At 42.6% G+C, this 25792-nt stretch overlaps 2 protein-coding genes across 2 annotated transcripts; both read right to left on the bottom strand.

Moving 5' to 3' along the window:
• Positions 1-7275: 7275 nt before the first annotated feature.
• Positions 7276-8223, bottom strand: LOC115643655 (olfactory receptor 52R1-like). Its single transcript, XM_030547649.1, has one exon. It carries the CDS (start codon positions 8221-8223, stop codon positions 7276-7278), a length of 948 nt encoding a protein of 315 aa, XP_030403509.1.
• Positions 8224-14985: 6762 nt separating this feature from the next.
• LOC115643631 (olfactory receptor 52E4-like) lies at positions 14986-25412 on the bottom strand. Its single transcript, XM_030547633.1, has 3 exons — positions 25084-25412; positions 24388-24634; positions 14986-15630 (listed from the first exon to the last, which is right to left on the bottom strand). Exons 1-3 carry the CDS (start codon positions 25410-25412, stop codon positions 14986-14988), a joined length of 1221 nt encoding a protein of 406 aa, XP_030403493.1.
• Between the last annotated feature and the right edge of the window lie 380 nt (positions 25413-25792).

The raw sequence follows: 25792 nt of genomic DNA, 5'->3' as shown, positions 1-25792 counted from the left end.
CTTGAGGGGGCCACTCTCTGTGACAGTGGTTTGTGTTTCTCCTTAATGCAAAGCCTCTCCTGTTGTTGATTTTAATTCCCTGTAAGCCATGTCGTCAGTCGCCCCTCCTTCCGTCAGAGCAACGGCAAACAATTGTTTCGTGCCTTTTTGCAGCGCAGATTTTCCAGAGAAGCATTAAGTCTGGATCTGCCGACATGGGGAGCTGGAGAATCCACCATTTCCCTTCCCAGTGTGTCCCAACAGTTAATCACATCCATGGTAAATATTTGGCCATTTTTTCCAGCTGGAATTTGTCTGGCTTCAGCTACCAGCCATTGGGGCTTGCTCTGCCTTTCTCTGCTAGATTACAGAGCCCGTTACAACACATGGTTTCCTCCCTAGGAAAGTCTCCACTTCATCATCTTTCTGAGAAGATAAATAGATGAAACTCTTCAAGTTTCTCCAGCTTCCAATCATTTTTGTGGCTCTTTTCTGCACCCTCTCAAATTTTTCAACAGCCTTTTTGAAATGTGGACCCCAGACCTGGACGCAGTCGGTTTCACCAATCCCATGTGCAGAGGTAATATCCTTCCCCAGCTCCAACTCACCGCTCCTATTTTTGTGCATCAAAGGATGACATCAGTCCTTTCAGCCACAGCATCGCACTAGGAGTTCACAAGTTGGTTTTACAAAATGATTTCTAAATCCTATTCTGGGTCCTTGCATTTCATAATGCAGCACCCTAGATGTTGGATTGGATGCTCATACCAATTCCCCAGATCAATTGAAACAGCAAAGAGTCTGTGTTTAATCCTGGAGCAGTTTCTCCTTCCTTGGTTTTCACACCTCAACTGCTAGAACAGGGCCTCATCCTAATAGCTGCTTTCAACTACCTGAAAGGGGGTTCCAAAGAGGATGGATCTAGACTGTTCTCAGTGGTGGAAGATGACAGAACAAGGACCAATAGTCTCAAATTCAGTTTGAGGGGGTGTAAGAGGGCTCGTCTGAGGTTCGTCCCTCGGCGGGGCTGTGGGGTATTCCACCGCCTTGCTCTAGTTCGCCATCAGTCTGGGGTCTGCCTCAAAAAAGATATTCTAGCACTAGAAAAGGTTCAGAAAAGGGCAATTACAGTACTGTAGTATGGGACAGCAAACACACTGTTAGGGGCTCCGGCCCTTTAGCAGGGGCTGCTTCAATAGTCAAGTGGCCGCCCAGGCCCCTAGGTCAGGGCGGGGCAGCAACCACACAGTTAGGGACTCAGGCCTTTAAGCAGGGACTGAGTCAGTAATTCAGTAGCAGGAGGTCCTAGCCTCTCAAAGCCAGGGAGAAGGGGGAGTCTGCCACCCAAAGGTGGGTGGCAGAGGGGACGCAGGCCCTCCCACTCCACTGAGTCCCAGCCCGGGGCCCTAGCAGTGGCGGAAACTAGCTGCTGTCAGTGGAGATCCTGGCCGCAACACACTGACATAGGCTCTGGCTGTGCTGCAGCCAGACTGGGGTCGGCTGCCCCAGGATACTGCCACACTCCCCCTCGTAGGGTAGCTGGGTCCTGCTAGAGTCCTCGGCTGTCTCGAACACCATCGGTTCCTCCGGGTAGGTAGCGAAGGGTAGGTCCAGCTGCTCCTTGGGGTAGTTGGCAAGGGGCAGGCTCACCTCCTCCTCGGGGTAGCTGAGTAGGGGCAGGCTTGGCTACTCCTTGAGGTAGCTGGGTAGGAGCAGGCTCAGCTCCTCCTTGGGGTAGCTGGAAAGGGGCAGGCTCAGCCATCCTCCTCGGGGTAGGCTCGGCTGGCCCAGTGAGACCTCAGGCTGGCCGTGGCCTGCTGCTGTCTCCCATGAGGGAGCTTGGTCACAGACGTCTGGTCTCTCCGGCGGCTGACTCTCAACTGAGCTCTGCAGGTGAGCTTTTGTACTTCCGGGTCTGCGCCGTGACCTCGGGATGTTAGGAATCATTAAAAAGGGGATAGAGAATAAGACAGAATAAGACAGAGAATATTTTATTGCCCTTATATAAATCCATGGTACACTCACATCTCGAATACTGTGCACAGATGTGTCTCCTTACCTCAAAAAAGATATTCTAGAACTAGAAAAGGTTCAGAAAAGGGCATCTAAAATGATTAGGGGTGACATAAACAGATAAGTAAGAGTTAATAGTACAGAAGTACTTCATTTCTCTTTTGCCTGTAAAGGGTTAACAAGTTCAGTGAGCCTGGCTATCACCTGACCAGAGGACCAATCAGAGGACAGGATACTTTCAAATCTTGAGGGAGGTGTGTGCTGTTAGTGTTTGGTTGTTGTTCACTCTGGGGGCTCAGATGAAACTTGGTGGGATAATACACATGATTGGAATGTTGGTGCGGATGGGTATAGTTTGCTCAGGAAGGATAGACAGGGGAAAAAGGGAGGAGGTGTTGCCTTATATATTAAAAATGTACACACTTGGACTGAGGTGGAGATGGACATAGGAGACGGAAAGGTGGAGAGTCTCTGGGTTAGGCTAAAAGGGGTGAAAAACACAGGTGATGTCGTGCTGGGAGTCTACTACAGGCCACCTAATCAGGCGGAAGAGGTGGATGAGGCTTTTTTCAAACAACTATCAAAATCATCCAAAGCCCAAGATTTGGTGGTGATGGGGGACTTCAACTATCCAGATATATGTTGGGAAAATAACACCGCGGGGATAAGACTATCCAATAAGTTCCTGGACTGCATTGCAGACAACTTTTTATTTCAGAAAGTTGAAAAAGCTACTGGGGGGATGCTGTTCTAGACTTGATTTTAACCAATAGGGAGGAACTTGTTGAGAATTTGAAAGTAGAAGGAAGCTTGGGTGAAAGTGATCATGAAATCATAGAATTTGCAATTCTAAGGAAAGGTAGAAGGGAGTACAGCAGAATAGAGATAATGGATTTCAGGAAGGCAGATTTTGGTAAGCTCAGAGAGCTGATAGGCAAGGTCCCATGGGAATTAAGACTGAGGGGAAAAACAACTGACGAAAGTTGGCAGTTTTTCAAAGGAACGCTATTAAGGGCCCAAAAGCAAGTTATTCCGATGGTTAGGAAAGATAGAAAAAGTGGCAAAAGACCACCTTGGCTTACCCTTGAGATCTTGCGTGACCTACAAAATAAAAAGGTGTCATATAAAAAATGGAAACTAGGTCAGATCACAAAGGATGAATATAGGCAAATAACACAGGAATGCAGAGGCAAGATTAGACAAGCAAAGGCACAAAATGAACTCAAACTAGCTATGGGAATAAAAGGAAACAAGAAGACTTTTTATCAATACATTAGAAGCAAGAGGAAGACTAAGGACAGGGTAGGCCCACTGCTCAATGAGGAGGGGGTAACAGTAACAGGAGAATTGGAAATGGCAGAGATGCTTAATGACTTCTTTGTTTCGGTCTTCACTGAGAAGTCTGAAGGAATGTCTAGTATAGTGAATGCTTACGGGAAGAGGGTAGGTTTAGAAGAGAAAATAAGGAAAGAGCAAGTAAAAAATCACTTAGAAAAGTTAGATGCCTGCAAGTCACCAGGGCCTGATGAAATGCATCCTAGAATACTCAAGGAGTTAATGGAAGAGGTATCTGAGCCTCTAGCTATTATCTTTGGGAAATCATGGGAGACGGGGGAGATTCCAGAAGACTGGAAGGGGGCAAATATAGTGCCCATCTATAAAAAGGGAAATAAAAACAACCCAGGAAACTACAGACCAGTTAGTTTAACTTCTGTGCCAGGGAAGATAATGGAGCAGGTAATCAAAGAAATCATCTGCGAACACTTGGAAGGTGGTAAGGTGATAGGGAATAGCCAGCATGGATTTGTAAAGAACAAATCGTGTCAAACTAATCTGATAGTGTTCTTTGATAGGATAACGAGCCTTGTGGATAAGGGAGAAGCGGTGGATGTGATATACCTAGACTTTAGTAAGGCATTTGATACAGTCTCGCATGATATTCTTATAGATAAGCTAGGAAAGTACAATTTAGATGGGGCTACTATAAGGTGGGTGCATAACTGGCTGGATAACCGTACTCAGAGAGTAGTTGTTAATGGCTCCCAATCCTGCTGGAAAGGTATAACAAGTGGGGTTCCGCAGGGGTCTGTTTTGGGACCGGTTCTGTTCAATATCTTCATCAACGATTTAGATGTTGGCATAGAAAGTACGCTTATTAAGTTTGCGGACGATACCAAACTGGGAGGGATTGCAACTGCTTTGGAGGTCAGGGTCAAAATTCAAAATGATCTGGACAAGTTGGAGAAATGGTCTGAGGTAAACAGGATGAAGTTCAATAAAGATAAATGCAAAGTGCTCCACTTAGGAAGGAACAATCAGTTTCACACATACAGAATGGGAAGAGACTCTCTAGGAAGGAGTATGGCAGAAAGAGATCTAGGGGTCATAGTGGACCACAAGCTTAATATGAGTCAAAAGTGTGATACTGTTGCAAAAAAAGCAAACATGATTCTGGGATGCATTAACAGGTGTGTTGTAAACAAGACACGAGAAGTCATTCTTCCGCTTTACTCTGCACTGGTTAGGCCTCAACTGGAGTATTGTGTCCAGTTCTGGGCACCCGCATTTCAAGAAAGATGTGGAGAAATTGGAGAGGGTCCAGAGAAGAGCAACAAGAATGATTAAAGGTCTTGAGAACATGACCTATGAAGGAAGGCTGAAGGAATTGGGTTTTTTTAGTTTGGAAAAGAGAAGACTGAGAGGGGACATGATAGCAGTTTTCAGGTATCTAAAAGGGTGTCATCAGGAGGAGGGAGAGAACTTGTTCACCTTGGCCTCCGATGATAGAACAAGAAGCAATGGGCTTAAACTTCAGCAAGGGAGATTTAGGTTGGACATTAGGAAAAAGTTCCTAACTGTCAGGGTAGTTAAACACTGGAACAGATTGCCTAGGGAAGTTGTGGAATCTCCATCGCTGGAGATATTTAAGAGTAGGTTAGATAAATGTCTATCAGGGATGGTCTAGGCAGTATTTGGTCCTGCCATGAGGGCAGGGGACTGGACTCGATGACCTCTCGAGGTCCCTTCCAGTCCTAGAGTCTATGAGTCTATGAGTCTATGAAGTCTCACCAGTGCCTTGTGTAACGGTACTAATGCCTCCTTACCTCTACTGGAAATACCTCGCCTGATGCATTCGAAGACCGCATTAGTATTTTTTATGACCACATCACATTGGCAGCTCATAGTCATCCTGTGATCAGCCAATACTCAGAGTTCCTTTTCCTTCTCTGTTCATTCCAGCTGATGAGTCCCCAGCGTAAAACAAAAATTCTTGTTATTAATCCCTAAATGCCTGAGTTTGCACTTTTCACGTACATAGCAAATCTTTATAACTTCACATACAATGATCACGTTAGAGATGGAAAGAAGGAACAGGAGGACCCAGAGGCGGATTGAGAGAACGGACCCATTTATTGCAGTACTTGTTCACCTCGACCCAACTGTTGAGTAAACCCCGTTAATCACCTGACTCTCTTTTATCTAAGATATTATGTAAATACACACATTTGTAAAACAGCCTCAAACCCTTCTTTAGTGATATCAACCCCCATATAATGAATAGCAATAGCCATATCACGCATATTATTATACCTGCCCATGTTTACTGTTTATAGCGTCAAACACATGTTTCTTTACAACAATTGTAAGCACAACTTTCCTTAATCAGCAATTTATGGGGGGGGGGAGGAGGGAGGAAGGAATCATGACCCTGAACACATGTAAGTAGCTGGGGAAAAGAAGGGAGAGGAGAGGTACCATTACTTCACACAGAAGATATTGTTTAGACAACTACATTGCTTATGCGGCTGCAACACTTCTCTATCCTTAACAAACGAAAAAGAGGGCAAAAGTGGCAAACTTTAGCTATCATCTGAAATGGACTCAGGCAGTCTGCACTGCATTGATTATTTAGAACAATACATTTTAAAGACTCATTTGTGCACCAAAGTTTGGATAACAAAGAGCTCCCGGCCCACACCCATTGTAGGAATCCTGTCTGATACAGGCCCCCAGAAGGGAGGGACAAAGAGGAGCTGAAAGCTAAGGAAATAAGGCAGACAAAGGTCTCTGCCCTCAGGAATTGGTAGGCGAGGGTCAGGGCTCACAAGCTGCACTGTGCACAGCCTTACCTGCCTGCCTCACAGCTCTGCTCCCAAGCCTCAGCTATTTGTGTGGGGCTTCCTGGCTTCCCTCTCTGCTGCTGAGTGGCCTGTGGGCCCCAGAGCTGGGTCTCCACTGCACTCACTGCAAGCTCCTTCCCAGCCCTACGGCAGAGTGAGCCCAGTTGGGGGGGGAGGAGTCAGAGCTGATCCAGTGAGTGATGGAGGAAGGGAAACGGAGAAGTTTTTTCCGATGTGTAAAGTAATGCACGTTGGAAAAAATAACTCCAAATATTAAAAAAGGGATAGATAATAATACGGAGAATATCTTATTGCCCTTATATAAATCCATGGTACGCTCAAATTATGAATACTGTGGTCTTCTCATCTCAAAAAAGATATACTGGCATTAGAAAATGTTCAGAGGATTAAAGAAAAGAGGTATATAAAATCATGAGTGATGTGGAGAAACTGAATAAGAAAAAGTTATTTACTTGTTCCCATAATATATGAACTAGGGGTCACCAAATGAAATTAATGGGCAGCAGGTTTAAAACAAACAAAAGGAAGTATTTCACACAGCGCACAGTCAACCTGTGGAACTCCTTGCCTGAGGATACTGTGAAGGATAGAACTAGAACAGAATTTAAAAGAGAACTGGATAAATTCCTGGTGGTTAAGTCCATTAATGTCTATTAGCCAGGATGCGTAAGGAAAGGTGTCCCTAGCCTCTGTTTGTCAGATGATGGAGATGGATGGCAGGAGAGAGATCACTTGATCATTACGTGTTAGGTTCACTCCCTCTGGGGCACCTGGCATTGGATACTGTTGGAAGACAGGATACTGGGCTGGATGGACCTTTGGTCTGAACCCGTGTAGCTGTTCTTATGTTCTTAAGTGAGCAGAACTTTGGGGGAATAGGTGGGGCAAGGGGCAGAGCCTTGAGGGAATAGTAAGAGAGGGTGCAGGAGACTCAAGAGTTCAGTTACCAAATACTGAAAGGTGGAAACCCTATGTGTTAATGAATTGTACCCAGACTGATTCCAAAGCTGACAGTACACAGTAAGGTCAGGAAAGGGTTTAATGTCTCTCTGATTGCCCAGTAAGTGATTCAGGGAAGAGGGCACAGCACCTGTCACCAGCCATCTCTGCACAGACTCAGTCAGATAGTCAGGATAAAACTTTATGTCCCTTTATGAGTAAAGAGCCGAAGCACCCTCCCCCAGATCTGTTTGGTCCTCACCCCGTAGATGATGGGGTTCAGCATGGAGGGCATCATGTAGTACACATTGACTACGAGAATGTGGAAATGCAGGGGCACATTCTGGTAAAACCGGTAAAAGAGAGAGAAGAATAGATCTGGGATGTAAAAGACTAAGATGGAAAATAGGTGGGAGCTGCAGGTCCCCAAAGTCTTGAGACGAGCATCCTTTGTGGGGAGGGAGAAGATGGCCCTGAGGATCTGAGTATAGGACAAAATAATAAAAATGACATCTAGACCCATCACACAGAATAGTACAAAGAGGCCATAGTAACTGCTGATGCGGATGTCGGCACAGGCCAGCTTCAATACGACCATGTGGCCACAGTATGGCTGAGGGATGATGTTGGTTCTGCAATATGGCCACTGCCTCAACAGGAAGGGGTAGGGTAATACGAGCATGCTGCCACGCAGCACCACGGCCAGGCTGATCTTAGCCACCACACGGTTTGTCAGTGTGGTTGCATGTCTCAGGGGATTACAAATGGCCACATAGCGATCGAAAGCCATGGCCACGAAGATTCCTGACTCTATCACTGAGAAGGAGTGAAAGACATACAGCTGGGTGAGGCAGGCACTGAAACTGATCTCCCTGGCACTGAACCAGAAGATGCTCAGCATTTTGGGCAGGATGGACGTAGACATGATCAGGTCGGTGACAGCCAGCAAGCAGAGGAAATAGTACATGGGGCCATGGAGGCTCACCTCCATCTTCACAATGAACAGGATGGTGAAGTTCCCCAAGATGGCTATGACGTACATGGTGCAGAAGGGGATGGAGATCCAGACGTGGGCCGCCTCCAGGCCAGGAATGCCCAGCAGGATGAAGGTGGAGGGGTTGGTGAAATCGGTTGTGTTGGAATCTGACATGGAGTAGGGGAGAAGGTGTCCAACTCTGAGGCAGAACGGTCTCTCCTGCATGTACCGTATGTTCTCCTGACTTCCTGTATGTGCCCAGGCTGTAGGGTGATGGTCACAATACAAATGCCTGGGTGGAGAGACAATATTAATATGAGACACTGCATGTACTAATGGAGGCCATTCTCGTGGGTGAAGCTGATTGGTCACTCTTCACACACAGAAAAATGACATTTTAATTATTCAGAAAAATGAATTATGAACAAATGACCCTTCTAATGCCAATTCCATATTTTATGCTGCTCCATGTGTCAATAATGTGTTGTGATGTGGGAAACATTAATAGGTATCCGCAGGAATAAAATGAGTGAGGATACTGGTTATACATTTGCCAAGGTGTCACCCCCCACTCTGAACTTTAGGGTACAGATGTGGGGACCTGCATGAGATAACCCCTAAGCTTACTTAACAGTTTAGATCTAGCAGCTGCCACCATCAAATAGTTTAAACAAACATTTATGGGAGAATCATTTGGAAACTCTGTCTTACCTGTGAAATATTTCCCCAGTCCTTATCCCCCTTTTCGTGGCAGGACTGAGACTGATTCACCTCCCACCAATTCCTGGTGAGCCCAGATCCAAAAAACCCTTGGATCTTAAAACAAGGAAAAATCATTCAGTTTCTTAAAAGAAGACTTTTAGTTAAAGAAGAAGGGTGAGAAAAAAACCTCTGTGAGATTAGCATGCAAGCTACTCTCACAGACAACGGATTTAAAACACAAAGGATGTCCCTGTGGGCAAAACCTTAGTTAACAAAGAAGCCCAATTTGATTCCCCCACTATGCAAAATGAAGTCACAAAAGAAAATAAACATTATTTAATACAGTCCTTTTTTAAACAAGTACGACTTTTAAGAAATGTTTGATGGCTGATTCCTGGATCCTCTATTCCGGCACAAACTTTTCTGAACAGACAAAGACTGATTTCCCTCCTCCCTCTTTGAAAACATCTTGTCCCCCCATTGGTTCCTCTGGCCAGGTATCAGCTAGGCTAAGTGAACTTCTTAACCATTTACAGGTAAAAGAGGAATTAACTCTGGACTGTCTGTTTATGACAGCATTATTGTTCGTTACTGCAACGAAAGCCAGGCTAGAAAGTGCATGCTGTAGGGAGTTCCACATTCACCCAGTAGCTCAGAATCAGAGTGTAGTCAAAATGCAAACCTTTGGCAAGACATGTGCTGGGGGAAACACCCCAACAAGAATAGACCTCAGGGAAAAGATCGCAGTGTCATTTCGAGCAGTTCCATGGAAACACATGCTCCTTTGCAACAGTGGCCAAAACAAAGACAATCTTGGGATACATAAGGAATGGGATGGACAATAACCTACTCTGCACACACGTTGCGTTTTGGTTACCCAGTGTCCATAAAGGATGCAGCTGATATAAAAGGGGTTTCTGAGACAGGCTATCGGAATGGCATAGCCTGTCCTTTGTGGACAGACTGAAAGGTCAAGAATTGTTTAGGAAAGAGTCAAAGAAGGGAGATATGATAGAAGAGAGGATAATAAAGAATTGAAATGATTATATTGAAATGAACAAAGAGAGAAAGTTCCCTACTGGTAATATCTATAAACACTTTGTGCTTCAAAGGGGCTAATTCCAGATAACTGAGGCAAATTATCTGCAGAATTGATTTGGAGGAAAAATTTAGACAGGACAATGTTAATGAAAATTGGGAGTTCTTTAAGAAGAGTTTATTAAATAGAAGGCAGAAATTAGGCAGGGGGAGTAATATATAACAAAAGGGGGAAAGGGAAAATAGATAGGAAACAACACAAATTGGAAGTTATGAAAATTAATGAGGGATGTTAAAATACCATGGAAATATCGATGATTGGTGGAGCTAAGGATCAGAAAAAGGAGGTTATTAAGTATATGATGTACAAAAGAAACCCTTGAAAACCTTTAGGATGATTCCTACAGGGAGAAAATAAACTTGTCTATATTGGAGAAAAGGTAGATGTGTTCAAGAGACAGTTTTGTTCTGCATTTGGAAAGAAGCTCACATTAGGAGATGAAATACTTTCCAGTCCATTAGCATCGACTGTTGAACAACAGAGTTATGAACTGACCAATCAATCACACAGCTCCTTGTGAGCCAGAAATCCACATTCAGGCAGCAGAAAGAAAGAAAGAAAGAATCAAACGCAGGACAGGTGTCTGTTAAAAGTAAATTATAAAAAAGAAAGGTAATGTTGAGAAAAAAAGCTTTGACAAGATAAGAAATAATGAAAAAGCTGATATTTGATTAGTTCAAAAAAAGTTTGGAATATAATTAATGCCCGTCAATAAAATGATGTATGGATAATTGGTCTTGTCAAATAAATCTGAATTTATCCCTTAATGAGAGGGCGTTTGGCTTATCAAGGGAACCATGCAGATGCCATAGACTTTGATATCTCTGAGGCATTTGATTTTGTAGGGGAAAGTAATGAACACTCTACAGTACCACTGGAGCACAAGTTAAAGGGACTAAAAACTGGCTAACTGGCAGATCTAAGAAAGCAGATGTCAATGGCCAATTTGTCAGTGAATGGAGGTTCGGAAAAGGATTTAACAGTCACTGTGGAGCTCCCAGTTTCAGGCTGTGGCCAAAAGGGCTGATGCGATCCCTGCATGTGTAAACAGGTGTTGGTGAGTTGGAGCAGTGGAAGGATTTTACCTCTGTCCATGGCATTAGTGAAAACTGACTGTCCAGACCGGGGATTCACATTTATAAAACAATGTTGAAAAATTGGAGAAGGTAAGAAAGAGCCACATAAATAATTGGAAGCTGCAGAAAATGCTGGCTACTGAGAGACTTAAGGAGCTTCCTCTATTTATCCTAAATAGTCATAACTGGCTCTGTGTTCTAGCGGAGAACGGCAGAGCAAGGCCCAATGGCTAAAAGCTGAAGCCAGACAAGTTCCAGTTGGAAATAAGGAGCAAAGGTTTAGCACTGAGGGTGATTAACCATTGGAACAAACTGCGAAGGGAAGTGGTGGATTCTCCAACTCCCCATTTCTGCCGACACAGACTGGATGCTTTTCTGGGAGACCTGCTGGAGGGCTTGTCTACACTTGAATTGCTGCAGTGGTGCTGCCATAGCGCTTCAGTTGTAGACACTGCTTACACCGATGGCAGGGTGTAATCCACCTCCCTGGGATGTGATAGGAAGGTTAATGGAATGATTTGTCCATCAATCCTATGCTGTCCACATGGGGGTTAGGTTGCTATAGCTACATCTCTCAGGGGAGTGGGTGTTTCTTGCCGTTTCAGAAAAGACAAATGCAATGTTAGGCTGTATTAGTGGAGGCATAACGTGCAAGTCTCAGTCAGTGATCGGACCGCTCTGTTCAGCTCTGCTTAGGACACAGCTGCAGTACTGTATCCAGCTTTGGACACTGCTGTATAGAAAGGATGTAGAGAATCTGTAAATCCTCCAGAGTGGATTCTGGCTGCTTGGAGCGAGGAGAGACTGGGAGCCAGGATGCCTGGTTTCTGTTGGGAGGGGAATGGGGCTAGTGGAATGGGCTTGGAGCCAGTCTCTCAAAACTGAGTGACTGGGCAACCAAATGGCAGATGAAATTAAATGTTGATAAATGCAACATAATGCACATTGGAAAGCAGAACTCCGACTGTATGTATAAAATGATGGGGTGTAAATTAGCTGTTACCACTGAAGAAAGAGATCTCAGAATCATTGTGGACAGTTCTCTGAAAAGATCCACTCAATGTGGAGCAGCAGGTGAAGAAGTGAACAGAATGCTGGGAATCATTAAGAAAGGGGTAGAGAATAGGACAGAAAATATCTCATTGCCTCTATATAAATCCATGGTATGCCCACAGCTTGAATACTGCGTGCAGATGTGTGTGCCCCATATCAAGATGTATTCGAATTGGAAAAGGTTCAGAAAGGGGCAACAAAATTATTAGGGGTATGGAACGGTTTCTATATGGGAAGAGATTAATAAGACTGAGACTTTTCAGCTTGGAAAAGAGACGATTAAGGGAAGATATGACTGAGGTCTATAAAATCATGACTGGTGTAGAGAAAGTAGATAAGGAAATGTTGTTTACTACTTCTCATAACACAAGAACTAGGGGTCACCCAATGGAATTAATAGGCAGCAGGTTTCAAACAAACAAGCAAAAGGAAGTATTTCTTCACTCAGTGCACAGTCAGCCTGTGGAACTCCCTGCCTTAGGATGTTGTGAAGGCCAAGACTATAACAGGGTTCAAAAAAGAACTCAATAAGTTCATGGGGGATAGGTCCATCAATGGCTATTAGCCAGGAGGGGCAGGGATGGTGCACCTAGTCTCTGTTTGCCAGAAGCTGGAAATAGACGACAAGGGATGGGTCACTTGATGATTTCCTGTTCTGTTCATTCCCTCTGGGGCACCTGGCACTGGCCACTGTCTGAGGACAAGATATGGGCTAGATGGACCTGTGGTCTGACCCATTATGGCCATTCTTACGTTCTTACGTTAACAACCAAAGCCCTGAAATGCCAGAGGAAGTGACAGTGTCTCCACATTAACACACAGCTGGCTCCTGAGATCTTTAATCAGCTCTTACTCCAAGGGGAATTTTTGCCTTAGCAGGGCCTGAGCAAATTATGGGCCACAGCCTAAGAATTTGAGCTTGTATTGTACATCTCCTAACACCTTTCATCCTGAAGGATTCCCTGCGCCACCGAAATGCAGCCACCTCTGGGCTGGGGACAATCAGCTGGGGCAGGTGGGGGTACACAAAAAAGAGTGACATCTTTACCCATCATAGTGGATTAAACGCACCCCCTGTGCCAAGGGTCCTGGGTTATTTAATGGCTGTGCAGTGTGAAAAGCACAATAGAGTTACTCTCTCTATCCCATTCACCAATTTTGCACTAGGTTTACTGAGTAGGTGAGCTCCTCAGCAAGAGATGGTACCTGTGAATCCTGAGACAGAAATGTCTTCCATGGAAATCCCTCTCAGGTAGCCGTGTCCAACACCTCTCTCACGCCAGCATATGGAGCAGCATCCCACACCAAGAGCCAAAGCTGTGTATGAACTGCTTATTATATAGCTCTGTGCAATCTCTGGGGACTCCACTTGGCCTCTGTGGGACAAGTGACATCTGGATGTAAACATGCTGGAGACTGGAGACACTCTAGCATATGTCTCTGTTTCCATCTATGTGCTTCTGTGCTCTTTATCCAGCTTTAGGAGTAAACAGTAATTAATGGACCTTCCCAAAGGGAGGTGAGAACATTCGGGCTCTGTGCTGAGTCAGAGAGCAATTGGCCGCACAGTGTTTGTGTTTATATTTTAAAATCATTGCTGACTAGGAAGAAAGCTCAGGACAATGTGTAGATGTCTATACCCTGTAAATGGCCAGGATGCCTGGTTGGATAGTAGACAGACAGATCTGGAGAAAGATGACTGAGGGGAGACATGAGCAGTTTCTGAAGACACACAGGGCTGTCACTAAGGGATCAGAAATCAATAATTCTCATCAGTAACTATCATCACTGTGCAGAACCCTTCGCTGAAAGGGCTTCAAAACACGTAGCAAAGGAAAGTGACTATGATCATATCCTCAATACACAAGTAGGTAAACTGAGACAAAGGGTGACTTGACTTGATGAAGGTCAGTGAGAGAATGACAAACTGATCCCTCAAGTCCTGATTTTTCTGCCTTAACCACAGACTCTCTGTCACTAAGTGACGGCTTCAGAAGAGGGAAATGGATTCACCCATTAGGTGTGTGTGACAGACTTTCCTGGGGTGCAAACTGGAATATGGTTACTGTTGAGCTCTCTGCAATGCTCTGCCTACCAGTCCAGGTAATGACCTCCTCCCCTCCGTCAGGTGGGTCATTGGCATTTTCACAGACAACCATTTCTTCAGTAGGATCCACATCCTGTCTTAAAGAGACAGAGTTAATTTTCAAAAACTCATCGGGAATGAAGTCCTGACAAATGTGGACCTGAATTAGAGTATGTGACTCTATAGACCATTGTTGCAACCAGGGTCCCATAGTTACCCAAAGCTTGTACAAATGAAGTGTCTGTGGAAAGGTTGTAATTTGCTGGTTAGGATTGTGCTGTCTGTAACTGTGTATCCTGTTTGTATTTGAAGTTATGAATATTGGCTATGTACTTGTATCCCAACGTGTTTCATTCTGAGTAACATGAGTGAAGCATTTGGTCAGCTTCTTGAGAAAGGACTATTCTGGATAAGTGCTCAATCAAGAAACACTTAACTGACATTGGACCTTGGGAGACTCCCATCCACATCTGAGGAGTCTTCCTGGGAACATTCAAGGTAGCATGTGAGCAATGGCTCTCTGCCTGCAAACTGAGTCATGCATGGACATGTGACTTACCCATGTGACTCCAAACTCCATACTGCTGTTGTGATTTTCCACAGTTAGAACAAAGGTGTCCTTCCATCTGACAGAGGATATAAAAGGCTCTTAAAACCCCTCAATTTTGTCTTCTATCCTGCTTCTGACCTCTGGAGGAACTTTACTACAAAGTGATGCTCTAAACAAAGGACTGAACAACCCATCCAAGCTGGGATGTTTGTACTCCAGAGACTTGATTGGTTTAAATCAGCAGTAATCCCATCAAGCCTGAAACAAGCCTGAACTAAAAACTTCACAATTGTTGTGTGTATTTGTTACCATTTAACCTGTTTTAATTCTAATCTATATTTCTTTCTTTTTATGATTAAACCTTTAGATATTAGATATTAGTCCCTTTATGACTAAACAGCCGCAGCAGCCTGTCCCGGATCTGTTTGGTCCTCACCCCATAGATAATGGGGTTTAGCATGGGGGGCATCAGAAGGTAAATGCTGGCAATGAGAATGTGGAAATGAGAGACCATATTCTTGCCAAACTGGTGCGTGAGGACGGAGAAGAGACATGGGATGTAGAAGGCTAAGATGGCACAGAGGTGGGAGCCGCAGGTCCCAAAAGTCTTGAGCCGAGCGTCCTTTGTGGGCAGGCTGAAGATGGCCCTGAGGATCTGGGTATAGGACACAGCAATAACAAATGGATCCAGAGCAAATACACAGAATACCACAGAGAGGCTGTAGTAATTACTGACATGGATTTCGGCACAGGCCAGCTTCACCACGGCCATGTGTTGGCAGTAAAAGTGGGGTATGATGTTGGTTCTGCAATATGGCCACTGCCTTGCCACTAGAATATAGGGGAGCATGAGAATGCTGCTACGCAGCACCACGGCTAGGCCGATCTTGGCCACCATGGAGTTTGTCAGGATGATTGAATGTCTCAGGGGATCACAGATGGCCATATAGCGATCAAAAGCCATGGCCATGAAGATCCCAGACTCTGTTACTAAGAAGCAGTGAAGGAAGTACATCTGTGTGAATGCTGGGCCTGCTCTGACCTATGACCTTATATGTTGCTATGCAGAACAGCTGTGCAAGAGACCTCCGCTGATTCTTAGAACAGCGGATGAAATACGCTATAACTGAACAGGATGCGCTTAACCGCAAACCGCAAGACAAAATGTAATTTGCATAAGAAGCACTGTTGACGTGTTTGCCTGTATTTCTAAATTGCATAAAAGATGCTCGGGGACACACATTCGGGGCGAGCCACATTGGGGTACCTGATCCTCGGTGAAGGACGTGCCAATAGTGGTCTCTGCCCGGTCCACGGACCGTAAGGAAATCGCAGTCAACTAGTAGCTGTGAGAATCTCGGAATCCTTGGAGACAAGGCCTAAGCTCAGACAGACGCATCCCCACCATGGGAGATCTGCCTTGAGTGGCGGTCAAGAGCCCAAGTGAGCGGGATTGGAAAGGGTCTCGAGACACATCCCCACCAAGGGAGATCTCGCATTGATCCCGGACCACCCCAGAGAGTATCCGGTTCCACCAGAGGCATCAGACGATTGGGGATACAGGCAAAACAAGGGCAAAATGGACTCAGCTTTGCTGCGTTTAAGCCATTCAAAGAGTAAAAGCCTGTTGCAATAACGGAACATATATAAGCGCTTATTCTAAAAAGGTAAGGTTATTACTAAAATGTACGGCCTGATCAGCTGTGACAATAAATATTCTAAAGATGGATACAATCGATTGAATTGCTGCTAGGGGATTGTTAAGTATTGTAATACTAGTTATCGTTTGAATATTATTGGAAGAATAAATAATAAAAAATTGTTTTTATTATAATTAAGCCTCTCGAAGTGTCAATGCTAAGAAAGAACTTGTGTGGAAGCAGCCAGCCGCTTAAGGGCTAACCCTCATTGGATATAAGAGGAGGCTCATGGCTGGGCCACAACTAAAAGTGGTGTCTCCACAGGAAAGATAGCGGTGCATGGTGTAGTCGGCAGGATTGACCACTAGAGGGGGCTATAATATAAAATTTAAATATTATACGTATAATAACCTCTAAACGACTTAACAAAAGCGGGCCAAAAACCCTGTAAGTAACACAATTGGAACCTTGGAAGAGGGAGGAAGGTTGAGTTCATGGGCTATTGGATATATTTTGAAGGTTTTATAGGGGAAAACGAAATTAAATATAAGGGGAAAATCCTAAAATACCAGTTTCAAATAATCAGGTGTTTTATTTGAAGAAGATTGGTTGGGAGATTTCTTGTGGAATAGTGGGATGGGTTTGGTGTAACTACCGGTAAAACACTGGACCTATCTGTTGGTGTTCAAAGGACGTAACATCAAAAGGACGGGAAGAACCCGCTGTTGGATGTCGATGTATGGGTTAGAGTTTTATAGTATAGAACGAGGGTGGGTCCTAATACCGATTACAAGAGCTCAGGCCAAGTTCTTGGGTTGGGGAAAAAGACCCACACCTCTTAAAATTTTCAGAGCTCTTACACTCTCACAGCTACATTGGTGGAATGATGAGGAGCCTTGGTCTATTAGGTATGACCAAATCGAGGGGAGTACGGTCTGGATTATCACATACGGACCAGGACAAATATGAGAGTCAGGAATTTATGGAGTTAGGGTTTAGTATATTTTGGTTTGTATTGTTCATGGGTCTTGTAGTATATGTAATTTTAGTTGTGGGGCTCACAATTATAGGAATTATGGGCTATGGATGGGAACCACGTGGTTGGGATGTGATACGGCAATTAACAGCAGTATGTCTGATGTTGTGGCTGATGTTTCTGTTGATCCTATATTCTGTGTGGAATATTTGGATCACACAACGCCAAGACCGATTGTTGTTTCAGTATCGACAAAGATTAATGTTCTTGGATGAGACAGCGGAAGGGTCCTGTCCAGAAGGGGCATAAGGAATTATGGTATAAGAAGTCGCAGAAAAATTATATAATGTAAATAGAATGGCGGAAGGAGGGAGATTTCGAAGATATCCAACACCACCACCTCCATCCGTACCAGCAATCCCAGGATTGGTAAGTAATGAGCGTTATTGCCCACCGGGATCCGGGTGTAGATATAAACAAATTTATGATGAAAGAACTTTGACAGGTTTTGAACATCTCTTACATGTATTGAGTCATGATGTTAGTACCTTAACCCCAGAGTCCATATTTGGTACTAGGGTGAAGATTCGATATTCTGGCTCATGTAACTCTCTGCAGGAAGATGGGAGAGTTGGAGAAGGAAGGGGAATAGTAGAAGTACATAGTACACAATTAGGAGTGCTATGTATGAGTCAAACTATGACAGCGCCAACAGGAGGGGGTCATCCCCAGTTGCATTATTTTACAGTCATGCCAGCTGAGCATCAGCATTTTCTTAGAAAGTGGAAATTGAAGGGTGCTACCAAATTGAAAAGGAACGGGACACCTAGATTGCCGAGAATACAGTTACAACCATTATATAAAACAGATTCAAGTTGGAAAGGTTATCCAATTTGCTTCAAAGGAGAAAAACCTAGTAAGATTTATGGAAAAAAGAAGCAGCAAGTATTAGCAGAATATTCTAGCAATTTGATAAGAGCCCCCTCTTTACAAGAGAAAGAAGAGTTAAAACAATGGGAGAAACAAAACTTTGAAGCAGATGAAAGGACTGAAAATCCACCCCCTTATAATAAAATGTCCTATACTGAGCAGGACAAAAAACTAACTGAACCTGTAACTATGGCTATGGTTCAACAAATATGTCGAAGAATTTTTGATCAGGAATTAGGACCTGCAATAAGTAAACCTGATGACATTACCTATGTCACTTTAACACCAAACCCACCAGGAGAGAAGGACAAGAAGGGAATTTATCCGGATTTTAAACCCTTGATTAATCCAATAGCATCCAGAGAAATAAAACTAGAAGGAAATACCCAAAGGGAAGTCTTAAAATTTAGAGAGTATAATGACAAAGAAGAAGAAAGAATTCGAAACTTGTTTTCAAAAAATCTTAGGAAAATAATTGGGAGAATTTTCAGGGAAAATTTTAAACATTATTATATTGGGCCAGAAGAATGGTCATTGCTTCCCCGGGAATTTTTCCCAAAAGATAAAAATGAAGACGATCTGGGGATAGAATTGGGAAATAATCCAAGAACCATATTGAAAATAATAAGGGAACTAGTTAGAGCAGGGTGGTTTGATAATGAAATGAAGGCAGAAGAGCCAGATGAAGTCCTGGGAGCAGTGGTAATGAGGGGATGGAAGCAGGGGAAAATATGGAGTAGCAAGAGTGACCTAACAGGAGCATTTATAGACTGGACAGACGGAATGGATCCCAGAGAAATAATTTCTAGGGGTCTCAAATATAAAAAACCATGGTTGGCAGATGCATTAGTACAGGCCCAAAACTTTTATGAAATAGATGGAGTAGCATTGGGAGGAAAACCAAAGAAAATAAGGGAAAAAATGGTAAAAAAGGAAAATAAAAAGAAAGAACAAAAGCCCCAGGGGGGAAGGGATTGGAGACAAATCCCAGGAAAGGAAAGGTCAGCATGTGCCTTCTTAAGGGATAAGGGAATGACTGAATCCGGATTGCAGGGGAAGGAGTTGCTTGAAAAGGCTAAATGGGAAGGATGGGTAGACAAATTTGAGCGCTAGGAGAAAACCCTCCTAAATAATATCTCCCGGGAGGGGGAAAAAGGCCTTCAGGGGGATAATTTGAAAAATTTAGTATTAATAGACCTAAAATATAATGGGAAAAAATGGTTATTAGATTCGGGGGCCGAAACATCTACAATTTGTAAAAAAGGGCCCAATTGGGAAAAAAGGGGAGATGCTTTAGTTGTAGGAGTGGGGGAAAAACTTGTTCAATATGGGACTATCAATATCCATGGGAATCAGTTAAAGGTTTTATTAATGGAACATGATTTTAACATACAGGCAATGAGAGATTGGAAGATGCTAAAGCATGACCCTAATGTGAAAGAAGGTCTAGAACAGATAATGCAATACATAAATGTGTTGCAGAATTCCGAGGTAACCCCAATTATAGAGATAGTGGAAAGACCAACGAAGGCAAAACAATATCCCTTGAATAATGAACAACAACAGGAAGCAAGAAAGTTAGTAATGGAACTAGAAAAAAGAGGGGTATTGGTGGAATGTTCCAACCCAGGGCACCTAAACCCTATATGGGTGGTTAAGAAAAAAGTACAAGGACAATGGAGATTAGTAGTAGATTGTAGAAATCTAAATAAGGCTAGTAGAATTAGGGCAGGAGGACCAGATATAAATAGAGTAATGGGATTTATCAGGGAACACGGGGATTCTAAATTTGGGGTATAATGGACATTGAAGATCAGTTCTATAAAATATCATGCCAGGACCCAAACAATTATGGATGCATTAAAACAGGGGGGAGGGTATTAAAATTTACCACCTTAATGCAAGGATGGGTAAATTCCCCCAGTTATGCACAGGATCAAATGGATAAGATTTTGGAGGAATATCCATGGTGTAATTGCTTCATGAATGATATAGTAATCTATGGAGAAACAGTTAAGGAAGTGCAAGAAAGAATTGATAAAATAATTTTAAAACTACAAAATAATGGATTTTCTATAAAAACGGAAAAAACTCAAATTGGAGAACAAGTAGAAATTATGGGAAAAATTTTAGGACAGGGAAGACTAAAATTAACAGAAAAAATAAAAGATATGATAAAAGCATTGGGCGAAAAATATTATAAAACAGAGAAGCAGCAACAACAGGCATTGGGAAAATTAATCTATTATAAAGAATGGGTAACCCCAGGTATAACAAAAAGATTAGGAGGAGCAATAGGATGTCAAGAAGACTTTAATGGAATTTTAACGGAGAGTCTTGAAGTTAGTGATCTAGATCAAGAAGTGAGTATTAGAATACCAGAAAAAATAGAAATTAAAGTCTCTATAGGAGCAACAGCCATAGAAGATAAGGATATAAAATGTAACATAGATATAATTTCACATGATAGGAATGATTCCTTCGATAGAATCATGGAAAAAATAGCAGAAAAGCACCCATGGTTACTGACATGTAAAGGAAGTATAATTACGGAAATAAGTCCGTATAGGAAATTACACCCAGGGGATGGATGGTGGAATAGTAATTGGACATGCATCCACAAAAGAATAGGTTATAAGGAGGGGGGAGAACATGTGAAGGCTATATGTGGAAACCTCATTCCTTTAGATGGTAGTAGTGATGGAAATAAAGCGGGTATATGGAGTTATGGATGTTCCATATGTGGAATGTTAAAGGCAGGGATTATAGATAAAAAAGAAAAAGAATTAAGTAAAAATTGTACACAGATAGCTGAAAAACGAGGGAATGTAGAACTATTTAGGCACTTTTGTCTTAATCATGCAGAGAAAAATCAATGGGTGATTGGAATAGACAGTGATTGGATATTTAGACAAATAATTAAGGACCAAAAGTGGGTTAGTAGACAAACCCCTAAGATAAGAATTCAGAAAATTTCTAGCCATCTAGACGAAGAATCTGAATTGCATAAAATGGTAGAAGAATATGGGGAGGAACGTGTTTACTTAAATCCTGTGGCACATGAGGATTATCACCCAACATTAAAGACAGAAAAACAGATGTGGAAAGAACTAGCATATTCATCAGCTGAAATAAGTAGAGAGCAGAAAAAGAGACTAAACTGTAAATATTGTGCGGAAAAGGCAGACCAAAAGAGAGAGGACAAAAAATATCATGTTCAAGAGGACTATGAAGGAATGAGAGTATGGATGCTGGATTTAATGTATCATATAGGAAAAGAATGGTTAGTAGTCTTAGTTAGAGAAACTTCTCAAATATACGTTAAACACCTCTCAAGTTTGTCCTGTGACTCAGTTGTTAAAACGTTAGAAAGTTTGTTCAGTACTTGGGGAATCCCGCAGTATGTTCTTAGTGACAATGGACCCCCATTCAATAGTAAAAAATGGGTAGAATGGGCAAGAGAGTGGAACATCATATTACATCTGCACATTCCACTTCACTCACAAAGTCATGAGGCAGTGGAATGTGCAATAAAATTGGCAAAACGAGGAATTGAAAAAGTAGGCCAAGAAAAAGCCTGGATGGCCTATCATAATACATTGTGGCAACCAAACTGTAAACTCATTATCTTTAAAACCCTGGACACCCAAATTTGCTCTACAAGAAACCGTATGGTGTCATAGGCCCGGAGAATCAGCCCAAAAAGCTGTAGTTTTGGATTGGGGACCAACCCCATATTGATATACTGTACAATTTGAAAATGGAATTGAAAAAGACGTTCACCAAAAATGGCTTAGGCCAAGTGAACCCAAACATGTATCTGATCATGATAAAACAGTGGTAATGACAGTTATTTAGATTTTTATTTTTCAGATATTTTTATGGATCTTGTGTCAAACCGCAGCTCAGGATGAATGTGGATATAACGCCACCCGAATTTGGTGGAATATGACGTCTATCTATGGATATGAGCAGTATATTTCATTGAATATGAGGGTGTTATTATTCAATCGAAGCATTTATGTAATATCATTTAATACTTCTGAATGGTTTGATATTAATGGAGGACATTATGGAAGGATGGTTCATTATGTAAATAGGACCCATTATTTTGATGGGCAACCAGTAAATTTTAGTAGTTCTGGCACGAACATTACACTATTAGGAGTAATGCATGCAGAGGGAGGAGGACCTGTGATAGGACCTGTAACGTTAAGAAATAAATATAATAGTAGTAATAATGTTAACAAAACCATTGATAGGACCTATAACTATAATAGGACAATAACTCATCCTAGTGGAACAATACACATTGACGTAGACACAACAGGGTTAATAAATTGGGGAGAAGTAGCGAATAATAGCATTAGACATTTTGTAGGGTATGGCGAGAAAATCTTTTCAAGCGGGTCAGTAGGCAATAATAGCGAAGATGCTGATTGTGGAGCTAAGTATTCATATTGCAGAATTGAGGAAACGATAGGAGTATAGTATGGTGTTCACATAATTGTTCATGTTCTTCCATGCCATACTATAATGTGAATCAATCAGGTCTCAATTTTACTTCTTGCTCTAACGATGGTCCTGAAACACAGGACAGTGATAAGGACGGCGGGGTTGACTGTGGGCTAGCTTGTTGGTGCATGACATATAAATCTATTCCCCCTATAACTAATTTTGCAATATATAAGGTAGATTATAGCCCATTTTATGTGGAAACTCGAGGACGAGAGAATCCATTTTGTCCCGGGCAAGAATACAATAAATTATTAATAGTTAGAGGAAATACAGATTGGAAAGGTAATAATTTATCTGTAACAAGAGAATATGAAACTGTATACGCTGTTACAAAATTATATCTAACAGGAAATGTGACAAAGGAAAGAGCAAGAAGAAGCGTGTCAGATTATTTAAACCCAAAGAACTATCATTGGATTGACAAATTTAATCAACAAATGGGTAACTTGGTGGGAGGAATTCAAGATACCCTAATGAATTTGCAAGAGGCAAGTTTAAAGAAAACTGATTCAATAGTGCAAGTTTTTCAAGTAATAATTGGACACATGAATAAAACATTTGATGCAAATTGTAAAAATAAGACGATCTGGGAAAGCAAGATTGTACCAATGAAAAAAGTTTATCATATATATGATTGTAAGTTTGAAAAAACTTGTAACCTTGCATGTAAGGTTGGATTGAAAGGCCCTATAATACGTCAGCATATTAATTGCACAACGAATGCATGTATGGAATATTGGAGTGCATTGTTGTATTATAATAATGGAAGTTCGTTAAAACGAAAGCAGGAATATTTTTGTAAACCGCCACATCTTATATATGGAACAGGGCGATATAGCTTGTATAGTCCATGTCAACCGGTACAATATGAAGCTAAAATGATTGTATATAATGAAGACTATGATAACGCCTTTTGCAGAAATGGAGTTTGTGGACTTTATTTTAATTGGATGTATTCAGACGCCAAAGGACGTATGATTGTGGCTCCAAATGGAATAAACGAAACGACGGCAATTCCTGCAAAATTTCCGTTTAACAGCACTCAAATGAAGACATTGATCAACATAATACGTGAACATCATTATGCAGAACTAACATATGTGTGGAATAACTTAAGGCCACTTCAAGCAACGGACATAATGGGACTTGGTGAAACATCTCCAACATTTAATCAATTTATGAACGGACTTGCTACAGCAGTAGCGGACGCTGGTTCTTGGCTAAATACGAAAATTGAACAAGGAATTGACCTTAGTAAAGGTGTTTTAATGCAGCCTGTTAATATAGTTAAAATGATTGCAGACAATATTATTTGGATATTAGGAGCTGTTGTAGTAGTAGCAGTATTAGGATTAATAGGAATCATTGTTAAAACTAGTATAAGGCCCAAGTATCAAAGGCTTATAGATGAAGAAGACTAGGTCAGACCAGTCTCAGCCCTTTTCATAAAGAGGGAGGATGTGAATGCTGGGCCTGCTCTGACCTATGACCTTATATGTTGCTATGCAGAACAGCTGTGCAAGAGACCTCCGCTGATTCTTAGAACAGCGGATGAAATACGCTATAACTGAACAGGATGCGCTTAACCGCAAACCGCAAGACAAAATGTAATTTGCATAAGAAGCACTGTTGACGTGTTTGCCTGTATTTCTAAATTGCATAAAAGACGCTCGGGGACACACATTTGGGGCGAGCCACATTGGGGTACCTGATCCTCGGTGAAGGACGTGCCAATAGTGGTCTCTGCCCGGTCCACGGACCGTAAGGAAATCGCAGTCAACTGGTAGCCGTGAGAATCTCGAAATCCTTGGAGACAAGGCCTAAGCTCAGACAGACACATCCCCACCATGGGAGATCTGCCTTGAGTGGCGGTCAAGAGCCCAAGTGAGCGGGATTGGAAAGGGTCTCGAGACACATCCCCACCAAGGGAGATCTCGCATTGATCCCGGACCACCCTAGAGAGTATCCGGTTCCACCAGAGGCATCAGACGATTGGGGACACAGGCAAAACAGGGGCAACAGTGGACTCAGCTTTGCTGCATTTAAGCCATTCAAAGAGTAAAAGCCTGTTGCAATAACGGAACATATATAAGCGCTTATTCTAAAAAGGTAAGGTTAATACTAAAATGTACGGCCTGATCAGCTGTGACAATAAATATTCTAAAGATGGATACAATCGATTGAATTGCTGCTAGGGGATTGTTAAGTATTGTAATACTAGTTATCGTTTGAATATTATTGGAAGAATAAATAATAAAAAATTGTTTTTATTATAATTAAGCCTCTCGAAGTATCAATGCTAAGAAAGAACTTGTGTGGAAGCAGCCAGCCGCCTAAGGGCTAACCCTCATTGGATATAAGAGGAGGCTCATGGCTGGGCCACAACTAAAAGTGGTGTCTCCACAGGAAAGATAGCGGTGCAATCTGGGTGAGACAGGCACCGAAATCGATCTCCCTGGAATTGAACCAGAAGATGGTCAGTGTTTTAGGCAGGATGGATGTGGACAGGACCAGGTCGGTGATGACCAGCATGCAGAGGAAATAGTACATAGGCACATGAAGGCTCGGCTCCCTCTTCACGATGAACAGGATGGTGAAGTTTCCTAACATGGCTATGGTGTACATGGTGCAGAAGGGGATGGAGATCCACACATGGGCTGCCTCCAGGCCAGGAATGCCCAGCAGGATGAAGGTGGAGGGGTTGGTGAAGTCAGTTGTGTTGGAATCTGACATGGAGTAGGAGAGAAGGTGTCCAACTCTGAGGCGGAACGGTGTCTCCTGGATGTACCATATGTTTCCCTCACTTCTTTTATGCGCCCATGGTCTAGAGTGACATTTGCAGTAGAAATGCCTGGATGGAGAGACAACATTATATTGCACACTACATGAACCGTGGGGAGCTGTTCTCATGAGTGAAGCAGATTGGTCGCTCTTCACACAAATAAAAATTATATTTTTTTTATTCTGTGAAATAAACTATGAACTTACCGTACTAATAGTAACTTTCTACTTTTTGATGCTCCATACATCAATAATTCCCACACATTGTGGTGAGGGAAACCTTAATAGGCAGCAGCAGTAAATAGAAGTGTGGATACTTGCTTCGTCTGTAT

This window comes from Gopherus evgoodei, unplaced genomic scaffold, assembly GCF_007399415.2.
Source record: "Gopherus evgoodei ecotype Sinaloan lineage unplaced genomic scaffold, rGopEvg1_v1.p scaffold_65_arrow_ctg1, whole genome shotgun sequence".
In the NCBI taxonomy this organism is placed as follows: domain Eukaryota; kingdom Metazoa; phylum Chordata; order Testudines; family Testudinidae; genus Gopherus; species Gopherus evgoodei.
Note: the sequence above shows the minus strand (reverse complement) of the source record. Positions and strands in the feature narration are given on the sequence as shown.